The following is a 20,384-nucleotide window of genomic DNA, read 5'->3' on the forward strand; positions in this document are numbered from 1 at the left end:
TCTCCTGCCTCAGCCTCCCGAGTAGCTGGGACTACAGGCGCCCGCCAGCTCGCCCGGCTAGTTTTTTTGTATTTTTTAGTAGAGACGGGGTTTCACCGTATTAGGCAGGATGGTCTCGATCTCCTGACCTTGTGATCCGCCCGTCTCGGCCTCCCAAAGTGCTGGGATTACAGGCTTGAGCCACCGCGCCCGGCCCCTTTCTTTCTTTCTTTCTCTCTCTCTCTTTCTTTCTTTCTTTCTTTCTTTCTTTCTTTCTTTCTTTCTTTCTCTCTTTCTTTCTTTCTTTATTTCTTTCTTTCTTTCTTTCTTTCATCTCTCTCCCCTCCCTCCCTCCCTTCCTTCCTTCTTTCTCTCTCAGTCTCTCCACCCCACCTCTCTCTCTTTTTCCCTTCCTCCCTCCCTCCTCCATCCCATCTTCTCTCTCTCTCTCTCTTTCTTTTTGTAGAGACAGGATCTTGCTCTATCACCCAGACTGGAGTGCAATGGCACAATCATGGCTCACTGCAGCCTCCAATTCCTGGTCTCCAGTGGTCCTCCCACCTCAGCCTCTCAAGTAGCTGGGACTACAGGCACACGCCACTACGCTTGGTTAATTTCTTTTTGTTCTTATTTTTTTGTGGAGACAGGGTCTCACTATGTTGCCCAGGCTGGTCTTGAACTCCTGAACTCAAGTGATCCTCCTGTCTCTATCTCCCAAAGTGTTGGGATTACAAGCATGAGCCACTGCGCCTGGCCTGATTTTTCTTTTAAAAATAATGTTGGAATGTTGTAGTGTGTGTGAGTATGTTGGTGAGGAGAGAAGGCAGTACTTAAAACTAATGCTCACTAGTGAGCATGGGGACAGGGCGCGAGGCAGGGTGCCCAGTTGGTCAACAGCATGATGTGGACGAGAATGCAGGCACCTGCCTGCTCTGGTTGGGCGTACTGGGGACAGTGACCTTGCCTGGGGCTTTGCAGGTCATTTGTTCATCTGTTCGATTGTTCTTTCAATGTTGTCTGAGCAGTAAAGGGCCAGGCACTAGTGTGTAGAGAGAACATGATTCTCTCCTCGTGTGTACAGGGTTGGCATGGGGAGGACATGTTCATGAAAGACTCACAGCTTTGGAGGGAGACCTGGTCCGTGGGTTTCCCTTGGGAGTGACATTTAGCAGAGACCTGGGGGACTAGGAGATTTCACTAGGGGAAGAGATGCTGGCAGGGAGGAAAGAGCAGAGCTCTGTTCAGGGCCCGGCACGGTGGCTCATGCTGAGGCAGGCAGATCACCTGAGGTCAGGAGTTGGAGACCAGCCTGGCCAACATAGTGAAACCCCATCTCTACTAAAAATACAGAAATTAGCCAGGTGTGATGGCGATTGCTCCTAGCTACTCAGGAGGCTGAGAGAGAAGACTCGCTCAAACCTGGGAGGGAGAGGTTGCAGTGAGCTGAGATTGCGCCACTGCCCTCCAGCCTGGGCAACAGCGAGACTCCATCTCCAAAAAAAAAAAAAAAAAACAAGAAGAAGAAGAAGAAGAAGAAGAAGACAGCTGTTTAGGCCCCATGCAGTCGGCCCTGGAGGAAGCCCCCGGCTGGAGGCAGGCACCCTGGGCCAATGCCCTCCCTGGTGGCTGGGAGACTGGACTGGACTGGGTGACTTTACTGCGAGGGTCAGGGACCCAAAGGCAGATAGCACAAGCCGTGCCTCCCTCCTCTGTGCCTCAATTTCCCATCCTGGGAAATAGAGAGAACCCACCTTCCCCAACCCGCCTTCCTCTGGAGTGGGTCACAGCCCCAGCTGGGTTCTGTTCATTGCAGTGGGGAGGTTGGGCGTCATGGACATTGAGCATCACTGACATCGCCCTGGTCCCCTCCTAAGCCCCTCGGTTGGCTGCTGGCTGGGACGGGCTGGGGCTCTGGGGCCTGATAGACTTAAAAGGACGAGTCCCAGGGACTCGGGGGGTTAAGTTTTCTTCGGTCGGGCTTCCCCTGCCCTTGGCTGTCTCCCCGGCCCCTCAGAGTCCTTTGATGGCATTAGAGCCAACCTTTTCCAGATGTGCTGAGCAGAGGGGTTTGCCGGAACTCTCCGGGGCTTCGTCTGCCTCCTTCATTCCCCTCTGCCAGACAGCCCCCTGCCCGCCAGCCTCCCCTCTCTGGTTGGGTCGCCTGCTGTTCAGGACGGATGCCCGCAAGGCAACACAAAGTCCTGGATTGAAGGGCTTTCTTAAAACATGCTCTTTCTTCCCTGCCTCTCCTCCTTAGCGGGACTGTTTGGGTTGAGAAGCTCACCACGGCTGCCCACCCCAAGCAGTGGGGGCCTGTCTGGGCTGCATCCACTGCCTGCACCCCCACACCACCCCCAGGTGGACTGTGACCCTGGGCCAGAGGGTGAGGTGAGGCTTGGCAGAAGACCTTGCCCACTGGGCCCACTGTCCATTCCGTCTGGCACTCGGAAACGCCCAGCTTGGATTCTGGGGAGGCTGGAGGCCTCAGAACTGCAGTGGGAAGCCCCTTTCCCCTCCCCGCTGGCCCGCGGCGATTAATCAAGAGATTAATAATCCCCTGCCTCCCGCTCGGAAACCCCCACTCTCGTTTCCTGTTGAGTCTCCAGCCTGACTCGGAACCTCCCAGTCTGTTTCTCCTCCTGGGGGTTCCTAGTGAGGAAGCGGAGGCCAGGGGAGGAGTTGGGGGTGGGCAGGCATGGAGGCTGAGGAGGGGTACCTGTCCAGTGAGGGAGGGGGCACCTGGCTCCCCCAGGCAAGGTTCTGGGCTGGCAGAGTCGTTCTGAGCAGGTGATCCCTGGATAATGCCATGTCCCCCCGCACCTGAGGCGGGACCTCATGACGCTTTTGAGCACATCCACTTTGGAGACCAGACAGCCATGACCTCTGCTTACTCACCTCCAGTGATGGGGACCTCATTTCTTCGGGGAGCCCTCCCCCACAGCTTTTTTTTTTTCTTTTTCTTTGAGACAGAGTCTCACTCTGTCCCCCAGGCTGGAGTGCAGTGGCACAATCTCTACTCATTGCAACCTCCACCTCCTGAGTTCAAGCGATTCTCCTGCCTCAGCCTCCTGAGTAGCTGGGATTACAGGCATGCACCACCACGCCTGGCTAATTTTGTGTTTTTAGTAGAGTCAAGGTTTCTCCATGTTGGTCAGGCTGGTCTCGAATTCCTGACCTCAGGTGATCCGCCTGTCTCGACCTCCCAAAGTGCTGGGATTACAGGCTTGAGCCACCTCCAGACTGAGACTGCATCCAGGCACCCTGTTCGTTGAATGCTTCGTTCTTTCCATCAGTCTTCATTGGGTGCAGACGATGTGCCTAGCCCTAAGATAGGCAGGCGGTGCAACCAGTGGCTCTGTGGAGGAGAGGGATGTCAGACAAATAATTGCATAGATGGGTGTATAATCATAAGTGCTTAGAAGAGAAGTCTGGGTTCTTTGAGGGTGTAGATTGAAGGGGCCCAGCTTGCTGTAGGGTGGAAGGGCCTGAGTGTGGGCTAGTCAGGGTGGGCTTCTAAGAGGAGGCAGCACTTTTCACTGAGCTCTGGGAGGCTGCACGTCTTGGGCAGAGACAGAGCACATGCATAAATGGCCAGTGGAGTTCTGAATGGTGGCGGAGTTTCTGAATGGGGCGGAGTTCCTGAATGGGGTGGAGTTTCTGAATGGGGCTGGAGTTCTGAATGGGGGCGGAGTTCTGAATGGGGGTAGAGTTTCTGAATGGGGTGGAGTTCTGAATGGGGGCGGAGTTCTGCATGGGGGTGGAGTTCCGAATGGAGGCGGAGTTCTGAATAGGGGCAGGGAGGAGTGGGTGGCGGGTGGCCAAGGAGAGGTGGAGGAATGGCCAAGGTGGACAGTAGCCAGATGGCAGAAGTCCACAAGGTTAGGCTTAGGATTTCGGTATTGTCCTAAGATTTTTTTCTTTTAAGAGACAGGGCCTCACTGTGTTGTCCAGGCTAGAATGTAGTGGTGCATTCACAGCTCACTGCAGCCTCAAACTCCTGGACTCAAGTGATCCTCCTGGCTTAGCCTTCTAAATAGCTGGAACTACAGGCACGTGCCACTACGTCCCACTAATTTTCTTCTTTTATTATTTTTTTTTCTGAGAGAGGGTCTGGCTGTGTTTCTCAGGTTGATCTAAAACTCCTGGACTCTAGCAATCTTCCCACCTCAGCCTTCCAAGTACATGGGGACTACAGGTATGCGCCACTATGCCTGGCTAATTTATAAATTTTTGGTAGAAATGGGGGTCTTGCTATGTTGCTCAGGTTGGTCTTGAACTCCTGGCTTCAGGTTATCCTCCTGCCTTGGCCTCCTAAAGTGTTGGGATTGCAGGCATGAGCCACCATGTCTGGCCTTGTCCTAAGATTGAAGAAAAGCTAGGAGGGGTTCAAGGAGATTCCTGCTTTAAAAACATCACTTGGGGCCGGGCGCGGTGGCTTATGCCTGTAATCCCAGCACTTTGAGAGGCTGAGGCAGGGGGATCACATGAGGTCAGGTGTTCGAGACCAGCCTGACCAACATGGAGAAACCTTGTCTCTACTAAAAACACAAAATTAGTCAGGCGTGGTGGTGCATGCCTGTGAACCTAGCTACTCCGGAGGCTGAGGCAGGAGAATCACTTGAACCCAGGAGGTGGAGGTTACAGTGAGCCGAGATCGCGTCATTGCACTCCAGCCAGGGCAAAAAGAGCAAAACTCCATCTCAAAAAACAAACAAACAAACAAACAAACAACAACAACAACACCAATAAAACAAACAAACAAAAAAGAAACATCACTTGGGGTAAGTAACCAGAGACGGAGGGAGTCAGATGGCAGCCCACGGAAAGATGGGATATATGCAGTCGATGGTGGGGTGAAGGTTCAGGGTTGGCTCCTCCACTTCCTGATGATGTGGGCCAAGTCAGGCACTGTGCCCACCTGCTGAACAGTCTCTCGTAAGGACTCAGTATTCTCATCCATAAAATGGGACAGTAATACTCCCAGGTGTGAGTGGGCCGAGCATGCAGGCATTCAGTGGCTACAGCCCCCTTAACTTCCCCTTTCTTTTCAACTTTTTTTTTTTTTTTTTTTTTTTTTTGGATTTTAGACAGAGTCTCACACTTGTTGTCCAGGCTGGGGTGCAGTGGCGTGATCTTGGCTTACTGCAACCTCCGCCTCCTGGGTTCAAGCGATTCTTCTGCCTCAGCTTCCTGAGTAGCTGGGATTACAGGTGTGCACCACCATGCCCGGCTAATTTTTGTATTTTTAGTAGAAATGGGGTTTCACCATTTGGCCAGGCTAATCTCAAACTCCTGACCTCAAGTGATCCACCCATCTTGGCCTCCCAAAGTGCTGGGATTACAGGCTCGAGCCACCACACCCAGCCCCCTTTCTTTCCTGAGCTGATTTCGCCATCCTTAAAATAGGCATATAGAACATTTTCCAGGGACCAGAACCTTTCCCCCACCTTCAGCTCATTCCTGGAGTCTTGTGGTCTTGACTGGCAGACTCTAGGAGGACCACCCCACCTTGAGGTTCCTTTGGACCCACACCAAGCTGAATGTAGAACCCAGAAAAAGCCCCAGCTCTACGTCCCGAGGGGATGCCAACAGGCCCATGAGAGCCAGATCCCTGAGCAGTCTATTGATAGAGATGTGTACCTCCTAGGTGCTGGGCAGATGTGGTGGGAGGCCTTCCTTAGGAGAGCTTCCTGGAGGAGGTGACCGAGAGAGAGAGAGAGAGAGAGAGAGAGAGAAAGACCAGCCCTTAAGAGGCTACATGGGGAAACCCTGTCTCTACTAAAAATACAAAAATTAGCCAGGAGTAGTGGCATGCACCTGTAATCCCAGTTACTTGGGAGGCTGAGGCAGGGGAATCACTTGAATCCAGCAGGCGGAGGTTGCAGGGCGACAGGGTGAGACTCTGTCTGGAAAAAATAAAAATAAAAAGAGGTGGGGAACCTGGTATGCTGGAGATTTGTGAGAAGACCAGTGTGGCTGGAAAACAAAGTCACCTGGGAGGCCAGGGAGGACACCAGATCAAAGCAGGCAGAGCCTGTGGGCCGTAGAGTGGACTTGGTGACCACTGGAAGTCCGAGATGGATGGAGCCCCTCCACCTTGGGGAGAATCCAAGCATCAGAGGCCAATCTTGTTTTTGCCTCCAAAATCTAAGAGTTGTTAAAGTCTTAGGGGGTAGGAGGGACCTCCCGCCCAGGACTGTGTGGCACCTGGCCGGGACCTTGTTATTGGCCCTTAATGTTCCCACCAAGCAGCAAAGTTGACACTACCGTGCAGCTGGTGACTCTGCAGGGAGCCTTGAGAAAGTTGAGTCCCCTCTTGGAGCCTGGTGTCCTCAACTGAGTGTGGCCTCAAGGCTGTCAGAGGTTCAATAAAATAAGTACACCTCGTTTTTGAGGGAAGGCAGTCCCCAAACTGGATCTGCATTTTAGAAAGTTTGCCTAGGCCAGTCGCAGTGGCTCATGCCTGTAATCCCTGCACTTTGGGAGGCCAAAGCGGGCAGATCACCTGAGGTCGGGAGTTCAAGACCAGCCTGGCCAACATGGTGAAACCTCATTTCTATTAAAAACACAAAAATTAGCCAGGTGTGGTGGTGTGTGCCTGTAATCCCAGCTACTCGGGAGGCTGAGACAGGAGAATCGCTTGAACCCGGGAGGTGAAGGCTGCAGGGAGCCGAGGTGGCGTCACCGCACTCCAGCCAGGGCAACAGAGCAAGACTGTGTCTCAAAACAAAAAGAAAAGCAACAAAAAAAGAAAGTTTGCCCAACTGGATCCTAGCGGCAGGGGCTGGCAATTCTTCATGGGGACAGGAGTCCAGGCTCCCTCAGGATTTTTCCCAAGACTGGGAAGAAGGACCACAAATGTGGAACCTGTCTTGGGCATTCAGGTGAGATCCAGGGGGGCGACAAAGCTGAGTCTTGGCCCGTTGGGATGGTGACACAGTGCCACCTACTGGTGTGCCCCGCGCCTGGACTTGGCAGCCATTGGGTTCTGGAGTGGCACGGGCCAAGCCTGTGAAATTCAGAATGAGGGGCCGAAAAAGACTGTGGCCAGAAGCGGTGGCTCATGCCTGTAATCCCAGCACTTCGGGAGGCCAATACGGGCAGATCACCTGAGGTCAGGAGTTCCAGGCCAGCCTGGCCAACGTGGTGAAACCCTGTCTCTACTAAAAATATCAAAATTAGCTAAAATTAGGTTAAAAATACAAAATTACTCCTGTAATTCCAGCTACTTGGGAGGCTGAGGCAGGAGAATTGCTTGAACCCAGGAGGCAGAGGTTGCAGTGAGCCTCGATTGCGCCACTGCACTCTAGCCTGGGGAACAGCGGGAGACTCTATCTCAAAAAAAAAAAAAAAAAAAAAAGAAAGAAAAGAAAAGAAAAAGAGCATCTCCAGAGAGATTAGCTCAGTTTCTGTATCAGGGGCCCAAGATCAGTTCCTGTGTGTAGATGAGAGGAAAACGTTCCCCTGTGCTGAACAAACACAAGTTAGTATTACTGGGCTCTGGAACCGATTTTGCCTGGGTTCAGATCCTAGTTCCACCACCTTGACAAAGTTGCTTCATCTCTTTGTGCCTCAGTTTCCTTGTCTGTAAATTGGGAATAAAGACATCTCTTGATCTCAGTCAGCTTATGTAAATCATTCAGTACACTGTGAGTCTGCAATTGAAGCTATTATTATATTTATATATATTTAAGAGAGAGTCTTCCCCTGTCACCCAGACTGGAGTGCAGTGGTGCGATCTCGGCTCACTTCTATCTCCGCCTCCCAGGTTTAAGCAATTCTTGTGCCTCAGACTCCTGAGTCGCTGGGATTACAGGCGCCCACCACCAGGCCTGGCTATTTTTTTGTGTGTGTTTTTAGTAGAGACGGAGTTTCACCATGTCGGCCAGGCTGGTCTTGAACTCCTGGCCTCAAATGATCCACCTGCCTCAGCCTCCCAAAGTGTTGGGATTACAGGCATGAGCCACTGCGCCCGGCCTATCATATCTACTTTTGTTGTTCTCATTACCATCTTCATCATTCCAAGCGTGGATTGAAGTGAGAGTGTCTGGTGCATCTGGAGGGCTCCTGCCTGGTGGGTGAGGGCCAGAGGTGGCTGTGTCAGGTGGAGAAGTTCCAGCACACGTGGCTCAGCAGCCCGGACTCTCTCCTGATGACAGTGGGGACAGCCGAAGGGTGTGGGTTGGGAGGAATGAGGTCAGGTGTGTATTTTGCAAACCCGGCATCCATGCACCCCTCCCATACTCACAGCCTTACACTAGGCATCCTGGCCTCCCCGGTATCCTCATCACACAGATCAGGAAACGGGTTCAGAGAGGTTTAGGTACCTGTGCAATGTTGTATAGTGAATTATGGGCAGAGCCCAAATGCCAAGCTTGCACTCCGGAGCCCAGGGCTCCATCGATCCCATTGCGTGGAGGTTAAGGGAGGGACCTGAGTTTTTGGCATAGGCTGTGCTCAGCAGGGTGCAGACAACAGCAGCTTGGTCCTTGTGCCTGCTCCGGGCCCTGGGTGGATTCTGTAGTTTTTCTGGTGTCTCGTAGTCGGAAGAGTAATCTCATTTCAGGAATTAATTTTAAAACTGCCATTTTTAATCTAAACAAAAGCTTCTCCTCTGTCCCAGCTGGGCCTGCTTCTGGCTGGCAGATCCGCGGCAGCGAGAGGGTTGTGAGCCCTTTCTTTTTTTCTAGGTCTTTCTTTTTCTTTCTTTCTTTGAGATAGAGTCTCACTCTGTCTCCCAGGCTGGAGTGCAGTGGCACGATCTCGGCTCACTGCAACCTCCACCTCCCGGGTTCAAGCAGTTCTCCTGCCTCAGCCCCCTGAGTAGCTGGGATCACAGGCGTGCGCCACCAGGCACAGCTAATTTTTGTATTTTTGGTAGAGACTGGGTTTCCCCATATTGGCCGGGCTGGTGGTCTTGAACTCCTGACATCGAGTGATCCACCTGCCTCAGCCTCCCAAAGTGCTGGGATTACAGGCCTGAGACACCACGCTCCATCTGTCTTTATTTTTCACTTGCAGATACTGATGAGCGGCCCTTGGGATGGGAAAGGAGGGGACCAGGCAGAGGCCGGGGCAGAGAGTCTTACTCAGTGGATACTGTTGCCCTCTGTTGATGTGGCCCCTGAGAGTGACTCCTGTGGATTGCTGGCCCCTTCGTAGGGTGCGTTCTCAGATCTCCCAGGCATGATGCATGCCCAGCCTGGGCACTTCCACCTCGCAGGGGTTGGGAGGCCCTGTTCTGGCTGCCTGCTCAGAACCGTGGCCTCCACCTCCGACTTCCCAGGACCCCCCTTACTGCTGGGTCACCCAGTCCCAGATGCCCGTCTTGCTAGTCCTGCTTCCTTTGTGGGGTGCTGGGGTTCCACGTGTGGCCGACGTGAAATACACACATATGCTGCAGAGGGGAGCTGGCTACTGCACTCTGCCACCGCTCCCCCCTCCAAGCTAGAGTCAGAGTCCTCCCAGGCTCCTGTGGCCCCCAAACTGGGGAAGGGGTATTGTACTCTCCTTGGGGCTCTCTTGGGAGTAAGGTAGGAAGCAACTAAATCTCCCCTTTGAGGTGCTGGGGTGAAGGTCAGCACGTTCTTCAAAGAAATCCAGGCTCAGGATATTGCAACCCCGCGCCCCTCCCCACCATGAATTCTTCACTTTTCTTTTTCCTTTTTCTTTTTCTTTTCTTTTTGAGACACAGTTTCACTCCGTCACCCAGGCTGGGATGCAGTGGCACCATCTTGGCTCACTGCAACCTCTGCCTCCCAGGTTCAAGAAATTCTACTGCCTCAGCCTCCTGAGTAGCTGGGATTACAGGCGTCTGCCACAACACCTGACTAATTTTTTTTTTTTTTTTTTTTTGAGATGGAATCTCGCTCTGTTGCCCAGGCTGGAGTGCAGTGGCGCAATCTCGGCTCACTGCAAGCTCCACCTCTCGGGTTCACGCCATTCTCCTGCCTCAGCCTCCCGAGTAGCTGGGACTACAAGCGCCCGCCACCACGGCCAGCTAACTTTTGTATTTTTAGTAGAGATGGGGTTTCATCTTGTTAGCCAGGATGGTCTCGATCTCCTTATCTCGTGATCCACCCGTCTCGGCCTCCCAAAGTGCTGGGATTACAGTCGTGAGCCACCATGCCCAGCAATTCTTTTGTATTTTTTAGTAGAGACGGAATTTCACCATGTTGGCCAGGCCAGACTGGTCTCAAACTCCTGACCTCAAGTGACCCATCCGCCTCAGCCTCCCAAAGTGCAGGGATGACAGGTGTGAGCCACCCTGCCCGGCCCACTTTCTTTTACATAGCCTGGAGGTGGAGATGCTAAGGCTGCTGGAACCGGTTTCACTGGGCATGACATTTCGTGCATGGCTGCTGTAGCTCCTCACTTTGGGGACACTGGGCACTTATGGCATTGTCCTCAGCCTTTGGGACCCCTCCTGAAATGGTGGGCGATGAGTCCCATTTTAGCATCACCCTGTAACACAGCGATGAGGCAAGCACGTGAATGTGAGTGTGTGTGTGTGTGCACATGTGGATATCAAGTGTGTTGGGAGCTGGGCACAGTGGCTTATGCCTGTAATCCCAACACTTTGGGAGGCTGAGGAGGTGGGAGAATCACTTGAGCTCAGGAGTTCGAGACCAGATTGGGCAACATAGCAAGAAATGCCTCTATAAAAAATTTTAACAGTACTGGCACGGTGGCTCACGCTTGTAATCCCCAGCACTTTGGGAGGCCAAGGCGGGTGGATCACCCGAGGTCAGGAGTTCAAGACCAGTTTGGCCAAAATGGCAAGACCCTGTCTCTACTAAAAGTACAAAAAAAAAAAAAAAGCTGGATGTGGTGGCGGGTGCCTGTAATCCCAGCCACTCGGGAGGCTGAGGCAGGAGAATCGCTTGAACCAGGGAGGTGGAGGTTGTAGTGAGCCAAGATCATGCCATTGCACTCCAGCCTGGGCAACAAGAGTGAAACTCTGTCTCAAAAAAGTAAGTAAGTAAATAAATAAATAAATAAATAAATAAATAAATAAATAAATAACAAAAAGCTGGGCACAGTGGCTCACACCTGTAATCCCAGCACTTTGGGAGGCCGAGGTTGGTGGTTTGCTTGAGGTCCCAAGTTCGACGCCAGCCTGGCCAATGTGGTGAAACTCTGTCTCAAGTAAAAATACAAAAATTAGCTGGGCGTGGTGTTACACCTGTAATCCCCGTTACTAGGGAGGGTGAGGCAGGAGAATCGCTTGAACCTGGGAGGAGGAGGTTGCAGTGAGCTGAGATTGCATTACTCACTCCAGAGTGAGACTCTGTCTCAAAAAAAAAAAAAAAAAAAAAAAAAAAAAAAACGAAAAACAAAAAGCAAACAAAAAAAATTAGCTAGGTGTGGTGGTGCATGCTTGTAGTCCCAGCTACTTGGGAGGCTGAGGCAAGAGGATCGCTTGAACTGTGGAGGTTGAGGCTGCAGTGAGCCATGATTGCATCACTGCACTCTAGCCTGGGTGACAGAGCAAAATCCCGGCTCAAAAAAGAGAGAAAAAAAGTGTGTGGGCAAGTGCATGAGTGTGCATGTGTGCTTATGTGAGTGTGAACGTGTAAGAGCGTATGTGAGTGTGACAGAGTAAGTGAATGTGTGTCGGTGTGTATGTGAGCAAGTAGGCACATACGAGCATTTGAGACAGCGTGTGTGTGTGTGTGAGTTTAGCGTGTGAGTTCTGAGTGTAAGCATGTGAGTTATGTGAGTGTGAGCATACATGGGTATGTTGATGAAAAGACTCAAACTCTGTAAAATATTTGAAGACATTTATTGTGAGCCAAATATAAGTGGCCGTGGCCCGTGATATAGCCCCCAGGAGAGCCTGAGAACATACGCTTACGGTGACTGGGCCACAATTAGGTTTTATACATTTTAGGGGGACATAAGACATCAATCAATACACGTAAGATATGCAATGGGACAACGGAAAGCTGGGGTTTCCAGGTCATAGGTGGATTCAAAGATTTTTTTTTTTCTTTTTTTTGAGATGGAGTGTTGCTCTGTCACCCAGGCTGGAGTGCAGTGGTGTGATCTTGGCTCGCTGCAGCCTCCACCTCCCAGGTTCAAGCGATTCTCCTGCCTCGGCCTCCCGAGTAGCTGGGATTACAGGCGTGCACCACCACGCCTGGTTAATTTTTGTATTTTTAGTAGAGATGGAGTTTTACCATCTTGGCCAGGCTGGTCTCGAACTCCTGACCTCAGGCCATCTGCCTGCCTCAGCCTCCCAAAGTGCTGGGATTGCAGGCATGAGCCCCTACTCCCAGCCCTGGATTCAAATATTTTCTGATTGGCAACTGGTTAAAATAGTTTATCTAAATACCTGGAATCAATAGAAAGAGAATGTCTGGGTTAAGACAAGGGATGGTGAGAGGAAGGGATGGTGAGAGGAAGGGATGGTGAGAGGCCGGGCATGGTGGTTCATGCCTGTAATCCCAGCATTTTGAGAAGCTGACATGGGAGGATCACTTGAGCCCAGGAGTTTAAGAACATCCTGGGCAACATGTCTACACCCTGTCTCTACAAAATACAAAAACAATTAGCCAGATGTGGTGGTGTGTGTCTGTACTTCCAGCTACTCGGGAGGCTGAGAGGGGAGGATTGCTTGTGCTGGAGGAGGTGGAGGCTGCAGTGAGCTGTGATCACCCCACTGCACTCCAGCCTGGGTGACAGGTGAGACTCTGTTTCAAAAAATAAAATAATATAAAATAAGAGATTGTGGAGACTGAGGTTCTTATCACGCAAATGCAGCCTCCAGGTAGCAGGCTTCAGAGAGAATAGCGTGTAAACATTTCTTGTCAGATTTTAAAAGATGTCAGACTATTAGTTGACTCTCTCCTGGATATCAAAAAGGCCTGGAAAAGGGAAAGGGATTCTCTACAGAATGTAGATTCTCCCCTACCCTCCATCCCCATCACAAGAGACAGCTTTGCCAGTGCTATTTTGAGATATGGCAAAGAGCCGGGCGCGCTGGCTCACGCCTGTAATCCCAACACTTTGGGAGGCCGAGGCAGGTGGATCACCTGAGGTCAGGAGTTCAAGACCAGCCTGGCCAACATGGCAAAACCCCCTCTCTTACTAAAAAATACAAAAAGTTAGCTGGGCGTGGTGGTGGGTCCCTGTGATCCCAGCTACTCAGGAGCTGAGGCAGGAGAATCACTTGAACCCGGGAGGCAGAGTTTGCAGCGAGCCAAGATTTTACCACTACACTCCAGCCTGGGCAACAGAGCAAGACTCTGTCTAAAACCAAAACAAAAGATATGGCATAGAAACATATTTGGGGTTAAAATATTTTGATTTCCTTCCTTACCTGCCATGCGATGTTACGCCAGAGCCTGATTGGAAAGCCAGCCACATTATATAGGGTTAAAATAAAACCTGTGTGATGAGGCTTTGTGATTTAAAAAGGCGTGACTCCCCAGCCTCCTTAGATAGGAATCTGGGCAAGAGAAGAAAACGGTCAGAGTTTAGTCCTCAGGTATGTGAAGGTGTTTAGTGTGTTAGTATGAGGCTGAGTGTGTGTTTATCCAATCGTGTGAGAAGGTGCGTGTGTGTGTGCATGATTGTGTAAAAGTATGTGAATGTGAGTGTGCCTGAGTGAGTCTGAGGGCGCTGAGCGTGTGTTCTGGTGAGAGTGTGTGTGGAAGTGTGCACGAGTGTGCAAGCACGAGTGTGTGAATGTGAGAGAGCAAATGAGTGTGAATGTGTGAGCGTGTATGTATGAGTTTGTGAGAGCTTGCAAGTGAGTTTGTGCAAGCGTGTGAAGGTGTGAGAGTGTGTGAGTGCACGTGTGTGCTCACGTGGGTATGTGAATGTGTGTGTGCATGTATATGAGTGTGTGTGTATTGTGAAAAGAGTGCATTTGTCCTCTTCAGAGTCAGGCTCATCACCCCATCCAGAGTCACTTGTTGTAAGGAGGGGTGACCTTGGCACTATTGGTCTGCCAGCCCTTTCCAACTCCCCATCCTGCACTGGGTTGCCCAGTTGCTCCCAAAAGCTGGGGGCTTTGCTCTCTAGCTCACAGCTGTGGGCACCTCTCCTGGCCATCTCCTACCTCCTTACTAGAGACTTTCTGCCCCAGCTGCACACAACTACGCCACCCCCCCCCCCCATCTCCAGGGGGAAACTGGTTTGCTGGAATGTTTATGAAACACGAGTGTAGGTTTTTGCTTTTTAAAAAAAGAAATGAGCATAACAGGATTTTTCAGATTCAGAGTCGTACTTCTGAAATCCAATTCTCCACTCATGTGTTTTCCTGTCAACAGTGCATCTCCAAACGTCACGCCTGCTGCTACCAATTAAATCATGATTGTTTCATTCACCGATTAAGTTGCTCCATGTCAGCAGATTTACATTTTGTGAAGTTATGTAGTTTTGTCTTCAGGAGGACATTGTGCAAACTCGATCAAGCAGCAGTTATGACAATGCACGTAAAGTGAATAATAAAAGCTGAATGTGTCTCCCTTATGAAATTTGGTCATGCATTTTATATTCACGATTCTTGGAGTGTGACAAAAAAGCATCCAACTTATGTGTAAGAAAAATTTCAGAACTGTGGGAGCGTGAAACTTTACCGCAGGATCCACAGCCTTTTGCAAGAATTTTTTTTTTTTTTAATTCCTGCAAGAGTCCCCTACTGTATTCCAAGTTTTTTCTCGTTCTTTTCTTTCTTTCTTTCCTTTTTTTTTTTTTTTTTTTTTTTAGAGATGGGGTCTTGCTCTGTTGCTCAGGCTAAGTGCAGTGGTTCGATCATGGCTCACTGTAGCCTCAAAACTCCTGGGCTCCAGTGACCCTCCCACCTCAGCCTCCCAAGTAGCTGGGACTACAGGTGTGCACCACTATGCCGGGTTAATTTTTTTATTTTTTGTAGAGACAGCATCTTGGTATATTGCCCAGGTTGGTCTCGAACTTCTGACTTCAAGCAATCCTCCTGCCTCGGCCTCCCAAAGTGCTAGGACTACAGGTGTAACCCCCACTCCTGGCCTTGTATGCCAAGTTTTCTTCATTGACGTGTCTTGCTCTTCTCAGGATGAGGACACAGTTTTGTAAATCTATGACCACAATATAGCAAAAAGTGGGTGGTCAGTAAACCCACTTTGAGTTTATTGCTGGTGAATCAACCACAAGAAATAATAATTGGGAAAAAGGTCAGAGTAGGTGATAGTTGAAAATTTTGCAGGTCCTGCTAATTCTCTCTTTCCTTCCTTCCTTCCTTCCTTCCTTCCTTCCTTCCTTCCTTCCTTCCTTCCTTCCTTCCTTCCTTCCTCCCTCCCTCCCTCCCTCCCCCCTTCCTTTCTGCCTGCCTGCCTGCAAAGGTATGATCTCCGCCCACTGCAACATCCGCCTCCTGGGTTCAAGTAATTCTCCTGCCTCAGCCTCCCAAGTAGCTGGGATTACAGGCATGTGCCACCACACCCGACTAATTTTTGTATTTTTAGAAGAGATGAGGTTTCTCCATGTTGGCCAGGCTGGTCTTGAACTCCCAACGTCAGGTAATCTGCCCACCTTGGCCTCCCAAAGTGCTGGGATTACGTGTGTGAGCCACTGTGCCTGGCCCCTTTTCTTTCTTTATCATCTTGGTCAGTGTTCAGTGTTTAGGACACTTTCCCATCACAGGTAGCCACACTTGGAGAGTTGTAGAATGGCAGAGCTAGAGGGGACTTTATTTTTAATTTAATTTAATTTAATTTGTTTATTTTTTTTTTTTGAGATGGAGTCTCACTCTGTTGCCCAGGCTAGAGTGCAGTGGCGTGATCTCGGCTCACTGCAACCTCCGCCTCCCAGGTTCTCCTGCCTCAGCCTCTCAAGTAGCTGGGGCTACAGGCACCTGCCACCATGCCTGGCTGATTTTTGTATTTTTAGTAGAGACAGGGTTTCACCATCTTGGCCAGGCTGGTCTCGAACTCCTGACCTCAGGTGATTCACCCACCTTGGCCTCACAAAGTGCTGGGATTACAGGCGTGAGCCACCTTGTCTGGCCAGGGACTTTATGTTTATTATTATTTTTTATTTGTATAAATTTATGGGTTACAAGTGCAACTGATACATTGCACAGTGGTGAAGTCAGGGCTCTCAGGAAATCCATCACCCATATAATGTACTCTATTAGGCCGTTCTTGCATTGCTATAAAGAAATACCTGAGACTGGGTAATTTATAAAGAAAAGTTTAATTTGGCTCACAATTCTGCAGGTTTACAAGCATGGTGCCGGCATCTGCTTGGCCTCTGGGGAGGTGTCTGGGAGCTTTCATTCATGGCGGAAGGCGAATTGGGAGAAAGAGAGTAAGGGGGCACCAGGCGTGATGGCTCACGCCTGTAATCCCAGCACTGTGGGAAGCTGAGGTGGGCGGATCACGAGGTCGGGAGATCGAGACCATCCTGGTCAACAAGGTGAAACCCCATCTCTACTAAAAATACAAAAATTAGCTGGGCGTGGTGGCGCATGCCTGTAATCCCAGCTACTCGAGAGGCTGAGGAAGGAGAATTGCTTGAACCAGGGAGGCGGAGCTTGCAGTGAGCCGAGATTGCGCCACTGAATTCCAGCTCGATGACAGAGTGAGATTCTGTCTCAAAAAAAAAAGAAGACAGTGATGGGGGAGGCGCCACACAATTTTAAACAAACAGATGTCACGTGAACTGAAAGCCAGAACCCACTTATCACCAAGGGGATGGTGCTAGACCATTCATGAGAGGTCTGTCCCCCCATCTAATCACCTCCCACCAGGCTTCAACTAATGCTGGGAATTACATTTCAACCTGAGATTTGGAGTTTAGACAAATATCCAAACTATATCACATACATTGCATTCATTACCTACCCACTCCCCTTCCGTGTCTCCATTGTGTATACATTGTTTACCTCCCTCTTAGGGAACATATGGTATTTGTCTTTCTGTGCCTGGGTGGTTCATGTAACATAACAGCTTCCAGTTCCATCCATGTTTAGATCACAGCTGACACAGAGAGGGATGGTGACTGGTCCAGGGTCACATAGCTGTCACTGCCCAAGGGGTTCACCTTACCTGCTGCTTAGACAGAGCTGATTTATCAAGACACGGGAATTGAAATAGAAAGATGGTCGGGCACAGTTGCTCACGCCTATGATCACAGCACTTTGGGAGGCTGAGGTGGGTGGATCACTTGAGGCCAGGAGTTCGAGACCAGCCTCACCAACATGGTGAAACCCTGTCTCTACCAAAAATACAAAAATTTAGCTGGGCATGGTGGCACACACCTGTAATCCCAGTTACTCGGGAGGCTGAAGCAGAAGAATTGCTTGAACCCAGGAGACAGAGGTTGCAGTGAGCCAAGATCGCACCACTGCACTCCAGCCTGGGCAACAGAGTGAGACTCTGTCTCAACTAAAAAAAAAAAAAAAAAAAAAAGAGAGAGAGAGAAAGAGTAATTTACGCAGAGCCGGCTGTATGGGGAACTGGAAGTTTTAATCACTTAAATCAGTCTCCTGAGCATTCGGGACGGAATTTTTAAAGACAATTTGGTGGGTAGAGGCTCGGGAGGTGGAGAGTGGTGACTGGTCAGGTTGGAGATGGAATCGTAGGGGGCTGAAGTGAGGTTTTCCTGCTGTCTTCTGTTCTTGCATGGGGTCGTAGCACTACTCAAGCCAGATTACAGGTCTGGGTGGTATCAGCTGATCCATCGAGGATAGGGTCTGCAAAATATCTCAAGCACTGACCTTAGGTTTCATAATAGCGATGCTATCCCCAGGAGCAATTTGGGGAGGTTCAGACTCTCGCAGCCATAGGCTGCATGGCCCCCTAAACCATAATTTCTAATCCTGTAGCTAATTTGTTAGTCCTACAAAGGCAGACTTGTCCCCTGGCAAGAAGGGGGTCTTTTTGGGAAAGAGATATTATCAATTTTGTTTCAGAGTCAAACCATAAACTACATTTCTTCCCAAGATTAGTTCGGACTACTCCCAGGAATGAACGAGGACAGCCTGAAGGTTAGAAGCAAGATGGAGTTGGTTAAGTCTGATCTCTTTCACTGTCATAACTTCCTCCGTTATGATTTTTGCAAAGGCATTTGCACAGCCAGTGAACACGGACCCCGGCAGTGGTTTCCACGCCATGGGGGCCTCCCGGAGCCCTGGCTGGGCAAAACAGCCTGACCCATCTATGCAGGAGTGGGGTCTGGGGGTGGGTGGGCAGGAGCTTGCGCCCCGCTGACGCTGTCTGTGTGTTAGTTACAGGACTCTGATCAGACCCACCTACAGAGTGTCCTACCGCACGGTGACGGCGCTGGAGTGGAGGTGCTGCCCTGGCTTCACCGGGAGCAACTGTGATGAGGGTAAGTCTGCAGTCACTTGGGGTGCAGGGGGCCAGGCGCAGGTCAGTCTGCCATTTCTCCCTCCTCTGGCCTCCTCCTGCAAGCAGCTCTCCTTTCCTCCATAACTTGAAATCCTTTCCTTTCCCAATCACCTCTGAAACAAATGTTCTGGATCGGCCTGGCCAAACCAGGGTGAAGTTGCCCGCCCTGCCCGTGGGCACAGGTGCCAGTTTGCATTGGTTGGGTAGTGGAATAAAGAAGCCAAAAACAGCACTGGTGCCAGGGAAAGAGATTTGATTTCTAGCCGGTTTCTTCCACTTCTGGCTCCGATGCACCCAGAACCCCTGGGGCAGGCAGGGTTGGATATCTGGGCTCTGAGCAAATGCGGATGAGGTCCCACCAGCCTTGAGGACAAGGACTTTGCAGACTGAGACACAGAGGCTGACAGGGAGCTGCAGATAGACGTTCACCCAGCTGCTTTCTGCCGTTCTGCCCTGCTGGTGTTTAGCCTGGGGGCCTGGGCTCAGCCCGACTCTGGAGCATGACAGGGTCACACAACAGCACTTAGGTGGGCCAGCAGTGGTGGACAGAGCAAATGCCCCTTCACTGCTGGCCAGGGAAATCGAGTCCCACCTAATGAACAAGTGTGCAGCCCACCTTGTTCCCCAGCATGGCTGGATGGGTCTGGAGGCTGAGGCTCAGGGGTCAGATTTTTTTTTTCTTTTTCTTTTTTTTTTTTTTTTGAGACAAGATCTCACTCTGCTGCCCAGGCTGGAATGCAGTGACATGATCGTGGCTCACTGCAGCCTCGAACTTCTGGGCTTAATCCATCCTCCCACTTTAGCCTCTTGTGCAGCTGGGAGTGTAGGTGTGCACCACCATACCTAGCTATTTTTTTGTATGATTTTTAGAGACGGATCTTGCAATGTTGCTCAGGCTGGTCTCGAACTCCTTGGCTCAAGCGATCCTCCCGCCTCGGCCTCCCAAAGTGCTGGGATTACTGGTGTGAACCACCCCTGAACCACCCCGCCTGGCCAGAGGGGTCAGTTTTGTATTTGGAAACAGTAGCTGTCTCCCACCTTCACTTTCTCACAAAATTCTTCCCTTCTCATCTTGTTACTTATTGATTTGATTGCAGTATCTATATGCTTTGAGTGGAAACTGCCTAAAGAGCTCTTTGGGTTACAAAGAATAACGCAATTGACAGAAATAGCAAGACTCCGACAATTGCTTCAGGGGGCCTCTGGCCCAGAGCAGAGCTGAAGGAAAAAGGCCAGGATGCCAGAGTCCAACAGGTGCCTCTTGTCGTGGTTGATGAGGTGCCTGATGCTGGCAGGGGAGGCTGGGCTATCCTTGTTGGAGGTTCCGGGGCTGACTTGGACCCTTCTTCAGAGAGAAGCAGGAAGGACCTCCAACGTGAGGGATGCCAGGTTTCCAGGCAGTGGGCCGGCCCTGGCGTAATGCTATGGTGTTGAATGACCACAGCTTGCTTCCAGACCAAGCCTTGCTTCCAGAAGCCCTCTCAGCATTAGGAAGGCTTTAGCGGCTGGGCTCGGTGGCTCATGCCTATAATCCCAACACTTTGGGAGGCCAAGGTGGGCGGATCACTTGAGGTCAGGAGTTCGACACAAGCCTGGTCAACATGGTGAAACCCTGTCTCTACCAAAAATACAAAAATTAGCCAGGCGTGGTGGTGTGCACCTATAATCCCAGCTACCTGGGAGGCTGAGGCACGAGAATTGCTTGAAACTGGGAGACAGAGGTTGCAATGAACCAAGATTGTGCCGCTGCACTCCAGCCTGAGTGACAGAGTGAGACTCCGTCTGAAAAAAAACAAAAACAAAAACAAAAAACTTCAGGGCCCTTGTCTCAACTCTCAGCTCCCAGAGGCCCTAAGCTTTCCTGTCACTGCCCTGGCAATCCCTGGAGACCACTGTATAGCTTGAACATACACATTTTTCATCTCTTGTAGTCTCTTTATTGAAAAATGAATGCTATTGGCCGGGAGCGGTGGCTCACGCCTGTAATCCCAGCACTTTGGGAGGCCGAGACGAGCGGATCACGAGGTCAGGAGATTGAGACCATCCTGGCTCACCCGGTGAAAC

The 20,384-nt window shown here is 50.7% G+C and overlaps 1 protein-coding gene across 2 annotated transcripts in view; it reads left to right on the forward strand.

Annotated features, from left to right (window-relative positions):
• COL26A1 (collagen type XXVI alpha 1 chain) overlaps positions 1 to 20,384 on the forward strand; it is a 200,749-nt gene that overhangs the window by 70,834 nt on the left and 109,531 nt on the right. The window contains exon 3 of one of the 2 annotated variants that reach the window (XM_023194491.1): positions 18,203 to 18,300. In XM_023194491.1, the coding sequence (XP_023050259.1) occupies positions 18,203 to 18,300 (98 nt within the window). Of the gene's footprint in view, positions 1 to 18,196; positions 18,301 to 20,384 lie in introns of both variants that reach the window. The other variant, XM_023194490.2, reaches the window with a different exon arrangement.

This window comes from Piliocolobus tephrosceles, chromosome 8 (genome assembly GCF_002776525.5).
Source record: "Piliocolobus tephrosceles isolate RC106 chromosome 8, ASM277652v3, whole genome shotgun sequence".
Taxonomy (NCBI): Eukaryota; Metazoa; Chordata; class Mammalia; order Primates; family Cercopithecidae; genus Piliocolobus; species Piliocolobus tephrosceles.